The 15,009-nt window shown below is 42.4% G+C and overlaps 1 protein-coding gene across 1 annotated transcript in view; it reads left to right on the forward strand.

The window, feature by feature from the left end:
- The window catches only part of LOC144503747 (uncharacterized), a 189,897-nt gene that overhangs the window by 81,205 nt on the left and 93,683 nt on the right, over positions 1-15,009 (forward strand). The window contains exons 8-10 of the mRNA XM_078228546.1: positions 315-368; positions 10,267-10,320; positions 14,233-14,286. Coding sequence (XP_078084672.1) covers positions 315-368; positions 10,267-10,320; positions 14,233-14,286 — 162 coding nt within the window. The remainder of the gene's footprint in view (positions 1-314; positions 369-10,266; positions 10,321-14,232; positions 14,287-15,009) is intronic.

Raw genomic sequence — 15,009 nt, forward strand, 5'->3', positions numbered from 1 at the left:
GATCACTTCACATTTCTCCACATTGAACTTCATCTGCCGCCTGGCCATTCATTCCACCATCTCATCTATGTCCTTCGAAGTTCTACACTTTCCTCCTTTCACAATTCTTCTATATTTTGTATCACCCACAAATGTAGTTTTTGTGCCCTGTGCAGTATATTGCGCAGCATCCGTGTTGTTACAGCATTATCACCAAATTTATTTTCCTTTTTCATACACTTTGTAGCATGTTCTAGCTCTGAGTGCATAGAATTACTCGTTAGTCTTAAATACGAAGAACCCCGGTTAATCCTGAGAATATTTTTGTGTTACAGGGTTCAGCGGGTCCTCCGGGCAGACCGGGTCCAACAGGATTACCTGGAAAAGATGTAAGTAGCTCGTCTGCTATCCTTCATCAAAGCGGTTCAATTCTTTTTGGCAATTTTTGTTTCTGATGGATGATTCACATCCAAGCTCAAAGAAGCATGACCCACTCCAATGCGATGCAAGCAAATGAACTCATTCATTTCAGTTCACTTTGTCTTCTCGTTTTGGTCAGCATTTGCATCGGAAGATACGTTCAATCATTTAGGAAACATGGTGATATTCACCGTTTATGCTTAAGCTTATACTCTGAAACCACGTTCAGCTCATTTCTAATTCTAGATAACCAATTTGATTAACATGTAATGAGGAAAGCCAAAGTTTTGTTCCCAACAGAAGTAAGCACTGATTAAAATGATCATAAGCGTCGTTTTTATCGAAAAGAATTACAAAATTATGGACTTTTGTTCCTAAAATAGTTAAAAACATCCTGGAATCCCGTGTAATAAAAATGTAACTTGACTTTGATCAATGATGATAAATTATAACCATAAGATTCACTTAACTCTTACTAAACTTTACATCATCAAATTGTGATTTGATTAATGATATCGATCCCTGCTTGCATCGTTATTTATAGACTGTTAAGTATATACAAATGTAAATGTTACTATTCTTTGTGTGGCATTACAGTGGGTTCAATGAACATCACTAAAGGCTGCAGTTATGGAACAAAACAATAACATCACAGTCACCTGTATTCAGGTTATAGCTTTGGAACAGCCTAATGCTTCTTTACTTCAAAAATGGCTTGTACCATCTTCTTTCTTTGACAGACAAAGTTCTGTCAAATGTTCTCATTTCTGGAGGCTCGGTGGCACAGTGGTTAGCACTGCTGCCTCACAGTGCCAGGAATCTGGGTTCAGTTCTGGCCTCAGGTAACTAGCACTCCAAGGATCTGGAGGTTAGGTGGATTGGCCAAGCTAAATTACCCCTTGGTGTCAGGGGGATTAGCAGGGTAAATACATGGAGTTATGGGGATAGGCCTGGGCTGGGAATGTTGTCAGTGCAGGCTCGCTGGGCCTCCTTCTGCATTGTGGAGTTCTATGATTCTCTAACAACGACATCTGCACATCATTTCTCTCATACTACTTTCTCCCTGTTCTGCTTTCCTGATTACTTTTTTATTCATTTTTTTCATCTCATGTAGCTGTATGCTCTACCTCCTTCTTCACACTCAGTCTGTTTACTGAACATGCCTTGCTAGTTTTACATCAATACATTCAGTGAGGACGCCACAGCAAGCTATAGCTCAGAAAGCAGCAGATGCCACAGGGAAAGGGAAATACCCATTCAATGACAGGCATGACTAAAAAGCAGGCAGACTCCTAGATGGCAAAGAAGGTACTGAGCATGTGGATACAATATCCAAGTAAATGTGACAAGCTACGATTGAAGATTGATGCAGGAGTAAGCGCCAATATTTTACCACTGTGGATACTCAAATACATTTTTTTTGATTATTCATTCATGGGATGTGGGCATCGCTGGTTGGGCCTATATTCATTGCCCATCCCTAATTGCTCTGAACTGAGTGGAGTGGAGGCCATTTCAGAGGATATTTTTAAGAGTCTCTGGATCTGGAATCACATGTAGGCCAGACCAGGTAAGGACAGCAGATTTCCTTCCCTAAAGGACATTAGTGAACCTAATGAATTTTTACGACAATCGACAATAATTTCCTTGGTCATCTTTTAATTCCAGATTTTTTTACTGAGTTCAAATTTCACCATCTGTTGTGGTGGGATTTGAACCCGGGTCCCCAGAGCATTGCCCAGGAACTTGAGATTACTAGTCCAGCGACAATACCGTGACGCCATTGCCTCCCCAAATCTGTTGAAGTGGGAGTCTATTTTAGAGCCAACAAGTACTAGACTTACCACATAAACAGTTTCCCAGTCTCCTGCATGGGAGTATTGACATTAAACTGCAGATTTGGAAATTCATCGCATTTGCCACAGTCTTCAACACTTTTGTTACCAACGGACCAGAATGCTTTGAACTCCAGATTGTGACAATTCACGAGATTAGAAAATCACCAACGCTATCTGAACAAGACAAATGTGAGAAATTTCAGACCTAGATTTCCAGAGATCCTGACCTCGCCATCACTGGAATGCTGGATACAGTACGAGAGGTTTCCACAGACATCAGAACCTTTTAGCTCTGTCGTGATGAACTTGGCATTTGAAGTGGAGCTGACAAGGGCTGATACCAGAAGGACTTCAACAAGATATCCATGTCCAAGGTCACATGGGCATTGAAAGAACAAGCCAACTTGCAGGTGAGACAGTTTATTGGCCAATATGGACATAGAATGAACTGTTAGGAACATCAGACAAGTCACAAAAAGCCAATCTATTCTTATGATATTCCATCACATCCATGGTCAAGAATAGCTACTAACTTGTGTGCTATCAGGGTGATGACTTCTTACTTGTTCCTGATTACTTCTCCAAATTTCCTATCATTCACCAGCCGAGGGCTACATCAAGTGCATCAGTGGCAAATACGGTGAGCACAATTTTCAGTCGTCTTGTTTCCCAAAGGAAATGTATCGAACAGTCCACAGTATTGTGGTAAATCCTTCCAACGCATCTGTGCAATGTGGACAGCGAACTACATTATGTCAACTGCACACTTTCCAAGGTCAAATAAACCAGCAGATAGGATAGTGTGCATGGTAAAGTCAATGATTTTGAAATGAAACTACACCAGTCAAGACCTTCAAGTAGCAATGTTACACAGTGAGGTTTACCTTTCTCACAGTCTCATCAGATGTCATTTGTGACTTGGATAAGAGCTGTTTCGACACTGGGATTATCATTCTTAGCGGAAATTATATTTAGAGAGCAAGTCAGGATAACTCTTAAGAGTCACTATCTGATTTGATTTGATTTATTATTGTCATATGTATTAGTATACAGTGAAAAGTATTGTTTCGTGCGCGCTATACGGACAAGGCAAACCCGTTCATAGAGAAGGAAACGAGAGAGGGCAGAATGTAGTGGTACAGTCAAAGCTAGGGTGTACAGAAAGATCAAATTAATGTGAGGTTGGTCCATTCAAAAGTCTGATGGCAGCAGGGAAGAAGCTGTTCTTGAGTCGGTTGGTACGTGACCTCAGACTTTTGTATCTTTCTCCCGACAGAAGAAGGTGGAAAAGAGTATGTAAATCAAATCAAAATCAATTAAAATCAAATTAAATCGAATCAAATCAAAATCACAGTCCAAAGATGTGCAGGTTAGGTGGATTGGACTTGCTAAATTGCCACTTAGTGTCCCAAGAAATGCAAGTTAAGGCGATTAGCAGGGTAAGTACGTGGGGTCACATGAAAAGGGCCTGGGTCAGATGCTCTGTCAAAGAGTTGGTGCAGACTCGATGGGCCAGATGGTTCCTTCTGCACTGTATGGATTCTAACTGTCTTTAATCTTTCAACCAACTGCCTTGATGGCCAAGAAAAGCATTAGTTATGCGTTCAAGCAAGTTGAGTATTAACTTGTAAATCCTTCCAACATACACAAATGGCAGACAATAACAGCCGGAGAGATTCCTTGTCATGCAAAGATATTGGAGCCTGGACGATTGTGTACAGTTTTGGTCTCCTTATCTAAAGAAGGATATATTTGCCATCCCTGGGATGGCGGGATTGCCTTATGAGGAAGGATTGAGGAAAGTGGGTCTGTATTCCCTAGAATTTAAATGAATGAGAGGTGATCTCATTTAAACTTACAGAATACTTACATGGCATGACAGGATAGATGTAGATAAGACATTTGGCCTGGTTGGTTAGTCTAGAACCAGGAGAAACAGTCTCAGAACAAGGGGAAGGCCATTTAAGGCTGAGATGAGGAGGAATCTCTTCACTCAGAGGGTGGTGAATCTTTGGAATTCTCTTCGCTGTGGAAGCGCAATCATGGAGTATGTTCAAACAAAAATAAATAAATTTCTGGATACAAATGACATTAAGGAATATGGACCGTAGCGTGGGAAGGTGGTGTTGAGACAGATGGCCAACCATGATCAAACTGAATGACGGAGCAGGCTCAATGGGCCAAATGTCCACTCTGCTCCTTTGTTCCTAAGAACCAAAACACAACAGCAGCCTCATGAATAAATGCAATTCTTGGTGCTGTGACGTCTTTAGAATCCCAAAGTCATTTTAATGGCCTTTACTCAGTAAAAACTGTCAGGTAAGATTAAAATTTATATCTGTGGGGCTATGAAGAACAGATATTCTGTTCCTCCAACCCCTGGCTCTTCTCATCCAAGAGTTCTGATGAAGGATTATTGCTCTGAAATGGTAGCTCTGATACTCAGAGCCTGAAAGACGTGCTGGTTAGGTGCATCGGCCATCCTAAATTCTCCCTCAGTGCACTCTGAACAGACGCCGGAGTGTGGCAACTCCGGGATTTTCACAGCAACTTCATTACAGTGTTAATGTAAGCCTACTCGTGACACTAATAAAAAAAACTACCCGACTTGCTGAATATTTACAGTGTTTTCTATATTTATTAATGCCAGTTGCCAGGGAGAGGGATAAATTCGCAGTTTGAAAAAGTGATTTGAATTGTGGACAAGAAAAATTACTTCATCTTCCCAATATTTAATTGGAGAAATTTCTGGTCATCCATTATTGAATTTTTGATTAGTAGTCAGCTAATGTGGCAGTTTAGACCAGCATTCTTATTTCCCCATTTTCCTGTTTTTTTTCCGTCTGGGGAGGTAGAACCGAGCGTCCACGGTATACAAGTGAAAACTAATGCTGTGCTTGACACCAAAGGCTGTTGGACATGAGAAATAGGAGGGATGGTCAGGGATAAATCCTTGGCAATACCAGAAAGGATGGTGCGAGAATGGGAAGAGACACCATTATAAGATATACTCTGACTATGAGTACACAGTTAAGAATGGAAGCAAGTAAGTACAGTCCTTTGTACCATCACCCACCCCCACTCCCTGTCACCCAACGTTCACCTCAACAGCTGGGTGACAGTGGAAGGATGTTGAAGTGGGATGGTGGGAGCAAGCGTATTAAATGCTGCCGACAGGATGAGAAAGACAAGGAGGCATGATTTACCTTCGTCATAGTCGCATAGGATCTCTGGAGAGATTCAAGCATGGAGTTCTGGTAAAGATTGGGAAAGATTTATGGGGGGTGGGGTTAGTGGGTGCCGCACAGTACATTCAAGGACTTCAGAGAGGAAAGGGAGGTTAGAGATCGGGTAGTAGTTTGCAAAGATGGTCAGAATGATTTTTAGTGGATACAATTTTGTCTTTTAAAAAGCATTTAGACAGTTACATGGGTAAGATGGTATAGAGGGATATGGGCCAAACGCAGGCAACTGGGACTTACCTTAGTGGTTTAAAAAAAGGGCAGCATCGACAAGTTTGGCCAAAGGGCCTGTTTCTATGCTGTAAACCTCTATGACCCTATGACTCTCGTGAGAAGTCGGTTGATGAGGACAGAACTAAAGCAGAGAGGGACCAGATCTAAGAAGAATACCATTAACAACACAAAAGCAAAATGATGCTGGAAATCTGAAATAAAAATAAAGAATGCTGGCAATACTCAATAGATCTGGGATTATATGTTTCAGGTCACCCAGAATCACAGAATTTTTACAGTGTTGAGGGAGGCCACTTGGCCCAGAATCTGCACTAGCTCTCTGAAAGAGCATTCTACATTATCCAAACTCCCCTGCTTTGTTCCCATAACCTGGCACATTATTTCTTTCAGATAGCAATTTAATTCCCTTTTGAATACCTTGTCGAATCTCCTTCCACCACTCTCTCAGGAAGTTTGTTCCATCCTTCAACCACCCTCGAGATCAAAAGTCTTTCCTCACATCATTTTTTTAAGTTTATTTATTAGTCACAAGTAGGCTTACATTAACACTGCAATGAAGTTAATGTGAAAATCCCATAGTCGCCACACTCCGGCATCTGTTCGGGTACACTGAGGGAGAATTTACCTAACCAGCACGTCTTTCAGACAGTGGGAGGAAACTGGAGCACCCAGAGGAAACCCACACAGACAAGGGGAGACTCCACACAGACAGTGACCTAAGCTGGGAATCAAACCTGGGTCCCTGGCGATATGAGGCAGCAGTGCTAAGCACTGTGCCAACCACTGTGCCACCCCTGTTTATTCCTTTTGAAATTATTTTAAATCTGTGCCCTCTAGTTCTTGATGCCCCCTTGAGTGGTAACAGTTTCTCACTATTTTCACCCTGTCCATTTCGCTCAGGACTTTGAAATCCTCTATCCAGTCACCTCTCAGCCTTTTTTTTTCCAAGGACAATCTCTCCAATCAATCCTCATAGATACACTTCTTTATCCTGGAATCATTCCTGTGAATCTCCTCTTTTCTCTGTCCTTTGCCTTCACATCCTTCCTCAAGTATTGTGCCCAGAATTGGATGCAGAATTTCTGATGAGGCCTAACTGGAAAGCTGTCCAAAGCTGGAAAGTTCATCAACTTTCTTCAAATTTCCACCATTCTTTTGCCTGAATGGGTTCATCTCCAACTCTTCCCTCCCTTGACATTTGGAGACAGAGGATATTGGAGCGATATTCACTGTAAGCTGCTGACTTCCACAACTACTTTGACGACACTTTCTCAGAATGTACTTCCTCTAAGGACTATTCCACTGTCAGTTTCTCCATTTTCATTATATCTTTTCTAACCTATCACCTTCCATGCTAGGGTTTTCAGTCTATCTTTCCTTCTCTTCAACCAGGGACTGCCCCTAACCCCTGTTACAATGTAACCAATGGCAACATGCTGTGGTGGTCAGCTGACCCAGTAGAAATAGGAAGCAGATGGGGATTGGGGGGGGCATTTGCGGCCCAAGTGGTTGTGTAATGAAGGATCTTCATTAAGCCTTTACTTTGGGAAGTTGTTTTTGTTTACTATTACTTGCTACTGGAGGATTCTTACTGCCGAATGTACCACCTGTCCCCCTCCCCATCATGGTTGACGGGTGTTCAACTGTGTCCATTCCATTTCATGCACTGCTGCTTTCACCTCTTCCCCTTCCTCCCAAAACCATAATAGGGTTCCCCTTTTCCTCACCTTCCATTCTACCACACTCCACATTCAATGGATCATTCTCTGCCATTTCATTCACTTCTAACATGATATCACCACCAAACACATCTTCCCCTGCCCTTGCAGCATCCTGAAAAAACTAACCCCTTCTGTGATACACTGGTCCACTCTCCTCAGTCACCCCCAACAGCCCCTTTCTCCCCACGGCACCTTCCCAGGCAAATGTAGCAATTGCAAAGCTGTCCTTTGGCCTATTCTCCTCTCTCCATCCTAGGCCCCAAACACTCCATCCAGTGATTTACTTGTATTTCTTTCAATTTAGTATGATGCATTCACTACACTGGGGAGGCTAAATACAGATTAGCTGAATGTTTTGCAGTGGCGTGGTGGGACAGTGGTTAGCACAGCAGCAGGAACCCAGGTCACTGTCTGTGTGGAGTTTGTACATTCTCTCCGTGTCTGCCTTTACTTTGGGAAGTTGTTTTTGTTTACTATTACTTGCTACTGGAGGATTCTTACTGCCGAATGTACCACCAGTCCCCCTCCCCATCATGGTTGACGGGTGTTCAACTGTGTCCATTCCATTTCATGCACCTCCAGGTGCTCCGGTTTCCTCCCACAGTCCAAAGATATGTGGGTTAGGTGCATTGGCTATGCTAAATTGCCCCTTAGTGTCCTGGGGTGCGTAGGTTAGAGGTATTAGTGGGGTAAATATGTGGGATTACGGGAATAGTGCCTGGGTGGGATTGTGGTCGGTGCAGACTCAATGGGCTGAATGGCTTCCTTCTGTACTGTAGGGATTCTATGATTCTAACATCCCCAATCAGTCCACACATATGTTCCTGAACTTTCAGTCTCCTGTCAGTTTAATTCTCCACTTTGCTAAAACGAACCGTTTTGGTCCTGGGCCTCACGTAGTGTCCAGTGAAGATCAGCTTAAGTTTGCGGAACAGCATCTCTTCTTTCAGATGGAACTTTACACCTTTCTGGACTCAATAAATGAGTTCAACAATTTTCAGTCTGAACTTTTGACCCATGTTGTTTCCCTTTCTCTTTGCTGATTTTTTTTTCCTTGCTTTTCTCTCTCACCTTTCTTTCTCCCTTTTTTGTTTTCAAATGGCAGCTGTTCACCATTCTGTGATTCACACTTCCTCCAAACACATCTTTTGATTCTTTACCTGTCCCGTTACCACTCACTTTGGCCTTGTACCTTTAATGCTTTTATCATTTCATCTCAACTGTCTTCAACACTTCCCTTTGATTCTGTTTCCTACCGTCCTCCTTTTTATTGTGGTTTTGACTAACTCCAACCTACAAAATTTTAATTCTGACTACAATGCTTATTAAAAAAGGAGAGAAGAAGAAGCCTTTTGAACCTGAGATTTCTCAATGACCAATTTTGAATCATATGTGGCAGTCTGATTGGCCCAGGCAATTTATTTTTATTGGCACTGATAGAACATTTCTTACTACTTATTATGTTATATATATTATGGATTATAGCGGACCGTTCTTAGTGCTGTTTGATGGTGGATGAATTGTGACACCAAACTTTCAACATTCAAACGCAGAGACATCCCTTAGGACAATCATGTAACACTTTAAATCCTGGGGAAGATTCATTCACATCAATAAATCAGAGTTTTCCAACATCTCGGCCTCTTGGGTTGCTTCTACGCTTATGGAAGGTTCTATTACCGAAAGAGAAAATGCTGGAAATCTCAGCAAGTCTGGCAGCATCTGTAAGGAGAGAAAAGAGCTGATGTTTCGAGTCCAGACGACCCTTTAAAAAAGGGTCGTCTGGATCCTGTATTGCAGCAGGTCTGGCAGCATCTGTAAGGACAGAAAAGAACTGACGTTTCGAGTCCAGGCGACCCTTTGTCAAAGGGCCATCTGGACTCGAAACGTCGGCTCTTTTCTCTCCTTACAGATGCTGCCAGACCTGCTGAGATTTTCCAGCATTTTCTCTTTTGGTTTCAGATTCCAGCATCCGTAGTAATTTGCTTTTATTTGAATTCTATTAATCTTGGCAGTTTGAGACACACAAAAATTAATGCAAGTATTGGTGTAACATTTATTTGTGGCTTTTGAGAACCTTTCATAAGCATAGAAGCAACCCAAGAGGCCGAGGTGTTGGAAAACTCTGATTTATTGAGCAGTCAGCAGATCCATTTGATGTGAATGAATCTTCCCCAGGATTTAAAGTGTTACATGATTGTCCTAAGGGATGTCTCTGCATTTGAATGTTTCAGAGCCTTTATGGTCCTCTGACTATTGACTTAAGTTATTACTTTGGCTTGTTGGAAACTTTAGATTTATTACTCTTTTTATTGGTTAATCTCCATAAGTTATTTCTGGTCCTTTATTTTCCTTAATTTTGGTGGATGCAATTATTCTAATTGTATAATAGCTTAATTCCTGCCCTACCCAAAAGATAGTTTTCCTCCAATTTTCACATTTCTTCTCAGCAGTTTCCTTCTAATTTGAAGTATTCAGCATGAAATTAGTCTTCATCAAGAGTGTAAAATGCTTTCCTAGCAAATCAAGAGCCCGTTTTCCATTGTAATTAGTGGAAATTAAATCTAATCATGGTGTAATACAGGATATTGATTTGCTATAACAATCCTGTTGCCAAAACAATTTTTTACTTTGTAGTTGGTTTTTGGTCTCTGAAGTTCAAAATCAGTCTACAATCTGCTGATCTCATTAACATACAACTCAAAATCGAGCAATTCCCCAACAGTAACATGGAAATTGGAGCATCTTTTTTATAATGTTAACTCAACATTTTGCCATTATGTTTTTATTATCTGCATTTGGAATGACTGATTTTACAATGCTTAACATTAGGGTGCACTGGGAAAACAAGGCAGGATGGGTGATCGTGGACTACCAGGTCCCCCGGTAAGTGAAGATAATGTATCCAGAGCTGCTGGTGAGCATTCAATTTCACAGTGTTCTATTTATTTAAACCATGTAACAATGAACTAAATATGTTTTGGAGTGAGCAGAAGATGACTGAGCTGTTGGGTTCTTGGTCAGGTAGGTATTAGACCATCTTAGAAATTCATCATGTTTAAAATGGTTTTCCAAGCTAAGTTGACCATCATTATTGTCTAGACATAGTGTAACTACAGAACTTTACTCTCATCTGTTGGTTGTAGGATTGCTTAATTGTGTCAATAGTTTGCTGCTGTCTGTAATCTGTTTAGTATTGAGGGAACACTGCCTAAATTCAATAGATTTGTAATTTGTTCAAGGATATTGTTGTTGGCTTGACATTCCTTTCTACAAGACCCATTCAACCCTCACAGCATCAGTTAAATTTTATACACACCAATCTACTTCCAGGACACATCTCCCACAACACTCTGGACTAGGGCTAGTCTCCAAGCTTGATGGTGATCACGGAGTGAGAGGTGTACCAGTCCATGGGGTTTTTGGTGATATACAATTCTGCTGATGGTAATCAACAATGTCTCATCGATGTTCAGTTTTCAGCTTCTAGACTTGTCCTTGTTTTTCCTACCTAGTACATTAAACAATGGAGGATGTCATTGATTCTCTGCCAGAGAGTCGGTGCAGACTTGATAGGCCAAATGGCCATCTTATGCACAGTGGGAATTCTATGCCTGATATTGAAGATGAGACTTTGTCATCTCAGAATAATGTAGTAATCACTTCTAATAATTCTGCTAAAGCTATTGTAAATAGAAATGTCCAAGACACCCACATTAGCTGAGGCCGTGTCAATTACTTCCTCATGTTGGTTTACATGACACAGGCACCGTCTGGTAATTATGTTTTTAAGGGCTCCGCCATCTTGACCAATGAGTGGTACAATGAGACACTCTTAGCATGCCACTGTGAAATGGTCCTTACTTCCCTCAGTGCTTTCTTTGAGTAATGTTCAATGTGGAGGAGGAGCGAGTTATCAATTGAGGGGATGTAGAAAGCATTAATCATGTTCCTTTAGTTGTGTTGATGTTAAATCATGAGAAGACTTGAGGTCAGTGTTGAAGACTTCCATGGCCAAAACCATTGTGTTTGCACCTTGGTAGGTCTATCCCGTTAATGAGGTAGAGCTATCCTGTTAATGGGGCAGGATTATCCTGTAATGGTGTGGCACGGTGGCACAGTGGTTAGCATGGCTGCCTCACAGCGGCAGGGATCCGGGTTCGATTCCCAGCTTGGGTCACTGTCTGTGTAGAGGTTGCACATTCTCCCCATGTCTGTGTGGGTTTCCTCTGATTGCTCGGGTTTCCTCCCACAGTCCTAAAATGGGCGGGTTAGGTGGATTGGCCATGCTAAATTGACCCTTAGTGTCAGGGGGACTAGCTAGGGTAAGTGCCTAGGGTTATGGGGATAGGACTTGGGTGGGATTGTGGTTGGTGCAGACTTGATGGGCCGAATAGCCTCCTCCTGCACTGTAGGGATTCTTTGTTTCTGTGATTCTAACTATCGTGTTAATGCATTAAAACTACCCTGCTAATGGGATAGGACTGTGGGATGTTGGCTGATTGCTATGATTCTGTGGTTATATCAGGTTGTTAACTAATCTGTGGGACAACTCTCTCAGCTTCAGCCCCAGTTCCCAGATGTTGGGGAGAAGGACTTTGAAGTATGACTACACTGAGATTGTGTTTGTCTTAATTCAATATAATGTTCAATTCTGAATTTCTTAAACTTTGTAACAATTGTTTAGTGATTTCCTAAACCATTTCATTATCCATAAAGTGTCAGTTATATAGTATAGGCTACACCTGGTTACCAGATTTATTGAATTCCACTTCCTATGATGAGATTTCAGCCCATGACTTCTGGGTTCCTAGTCCAATACCATAACTTTTGGTCACCAGACCGATATGGTGATGTCCCCGAGGTCACTTTCCCAGCAGCATAAATTACCAATTGCTTATTATATGGGTGACATGAGCAGATTTAAGACCATAAGACATAGGAGCAGAATAAGGCCACTCGGCCCATCGAGTCTGCTCCGCCATTCAATCATGGCTCATATTTTTCTCATCCCCATTCTCCTGCCTTTTCCCCATAACCCCTGATCCCCTTATTAATCAAGAACCTATCTGTCTCTGTCTTAAAGACACTCAATGACCGGGCCTCCACAGCCTTCTGCGGCAAAAAGTTCCACAGATTCGCCACTCTCTGGCTGAAGAAATTCCTCCTCATCTCTGTTTTAAAGGATCGTCCCTTTAGCCTGAGCTTGTGCCCTCTGGTTCTAATTTTTCCTACTAGTGAAAACATCCTTTCCACAGTCATTCTATCCAGGCCTCGCAGTATCCTGTAAGTTTCAATAAGATCCCTCCTCATCCTTCTAAATTCCAACGAGGATAGACCCAGAGTCCTCAGCCGTTCCTCATATGACAAGCTCTTCATTCCAGGGATCATTCTTGTGAACCTCCTCTGGACCCTTTCCAAGGCCAGCACATCCTTCCTTAGCTACGGGGCCCAAAACTGTTGATAATACTCCAAATGGGGTCTGACCAGAGCCTTATACAGCCTCAGAAGTACATTCCTGCTCTTGTATTCTAGCCCTCTTGATATGAATGCTAATATTGCATTTGCCTTCCTAACTGCTGACTGAACCTGCATGTCAATGTTAGGGGAATCTTGAACAAGGACTCCCAAGTCCCTTTGTGTTTCTGATTTCTTAAGCATTTCCCCATTTAGAAAATAGTCTATGCCTCCATTCCTCCTTCCAAAGTGCATAACCTCACACTTTTCCACATTGTATTCCATCTGCCACTTCTTTGCCCACTCTCCTAACCTGTCCGAGTCCTTCTGCAGCCCCCCTGCTTCCTCAATATTACCTGTCCCTCTACATATCTTTGTATCATCTGCAAACTTAGTAACAGTGCCTTCAGTTCCTTCTTCCAAATCATTAATGTATATTTGAGCCCTTGTTGGTCTCAGAAGCACATGTCCATAGAAATGTAAACACATGTTATTGTGATCTGTTTTGTGTCCATGCTGTCTTTAGAGGGATGATGGTACAGTAATCACATGAAGAGCTCAACAGGAAATGTATGATTACACTACCTTTATTTTTAAAAAAATGTTCCTTTCTCAGAGTTACAAGGCCAATATGCAGAGTGGACAGGGCAAGCCCTTAATCAATATCCTTGCTTGCTCCAAAAACAATTCAAATTCAAATTGAATCCAATTCATGGTCCTCACAAGATCCAAGCTGACAAGAAAAGACATTGCATCTGTTTTTTGATCTGATGCTTAATCTGAGGCAAAAAAGGCTGAAATCGAAAGGCAGCGTGGATTTTAACCTGATCGCTGCACCAGCTGATTGTAGAGTTTCAGACCATCTCATTGTCTCACTAACTACGGGTTGCAATGAGCTGCAGATGGGTACATGCACATGCTAACACTTAGGCTCCATATAAATGCCTCAATCTACATCCAATGTTTTGTTATCAGCCAGATGTTGGAGATTTATATTTTACCTTGGCAAAATAATCTACACAAGACAACATCAGACTTAAAGTTCTAGATATTCAATATACATATCAAGCTTAATTCAGCTGTCAATGACTGTGTATTGTGGTGCTCCTGTGAGAGACTTTGTGAAGGTGTGGCCACCATGATGACACTCCCCTGTCCAATCAGAGGTGCTTGTTCACCATGATAACAGCCTCCATTTGCAGGATCCGAAAAAGATTGTGCCAGGAACATGGAGTTTGCCTTTCTCATCTTATTGTGTGTCTGCTAGCAGTGCTGCCATCCACAGCACTCTTCACAGTAAAGTGCCTTTGTTTAAAGACAGAATTTCATTTACTTCCTCAGGGTTCCATTGGCCGATCTGGATTGCCTGGAATGCCGGGAATGAAAGGTCACAGGGTAAGTATTTATTGTTGTCTATTTCAGTGTTCCTCAAATTGTTTTCCAATGTGATCCCATTTTAATACCTGCAAATTAATCTGACCCCATGTGGCAGCACACACAAATCAGCAGGAAAGCAACATAGTAACATTCAACATATAATCATTAAAGTTTGCGGATTATAGATCAACATAGATAATACATCAGAAGGAAATGAAAATCTGTGATTTTAAAAGCAATTCATTAAAATGTTTTTATTTTCTGAACTCATGTAAGTTACAGCCAAGTGCTCCATATTCCTTGGGGACAAAATACTCAGTGAATCCCCACTCCCTTGGAGCCATTGTAATCAGCCCATCTCCGCCAACAGCATCCACTCCTCTTCCCAACATCCTTCCACACACACACTTCAACTCCTCCTTCCACCCCACCATCTCCTCACTCACTCTTTGCCGCCTCTCTCACTGAGCAGCCATTCTCCCTAAAACTCCTCCACCCAATCATTCAGCATCCTCTCCACCACTCCCCCCGTCAACACCTTTGCTCCCTCTCCCCCCCTCTGCTCTCGCCCGCGGCCCCCCCTACTCCAGCCCGCGCCGCCCCTAATGCAGCCCCCGCCGCCCCTAATCCAGCCCGCGCCGCCCCTAATCCAGCCCGCGCCGCCCCTAATCCCGCCCGCGCCGCCCCTACTCCCGCCCGCGCCGCCCCTACTCCCGCCCGCGCCGCCCCTACTCCCGCCCG

The sequence above is a fragment of the Mustelus asterias genome, chromosome 14, assembly GCF_964213995.1.
Source record: "Mustelus asterias chromosome 14, sMusAst1.hap1.1, whole genome shotgun sequence".
Classification (NCBI taxonomy): Eukaryota; Metazoa; Chordata; class Chondrichthyes; order Carcharhiniformes; family Triakidae; genus Mustelus; species Mustelus asterias.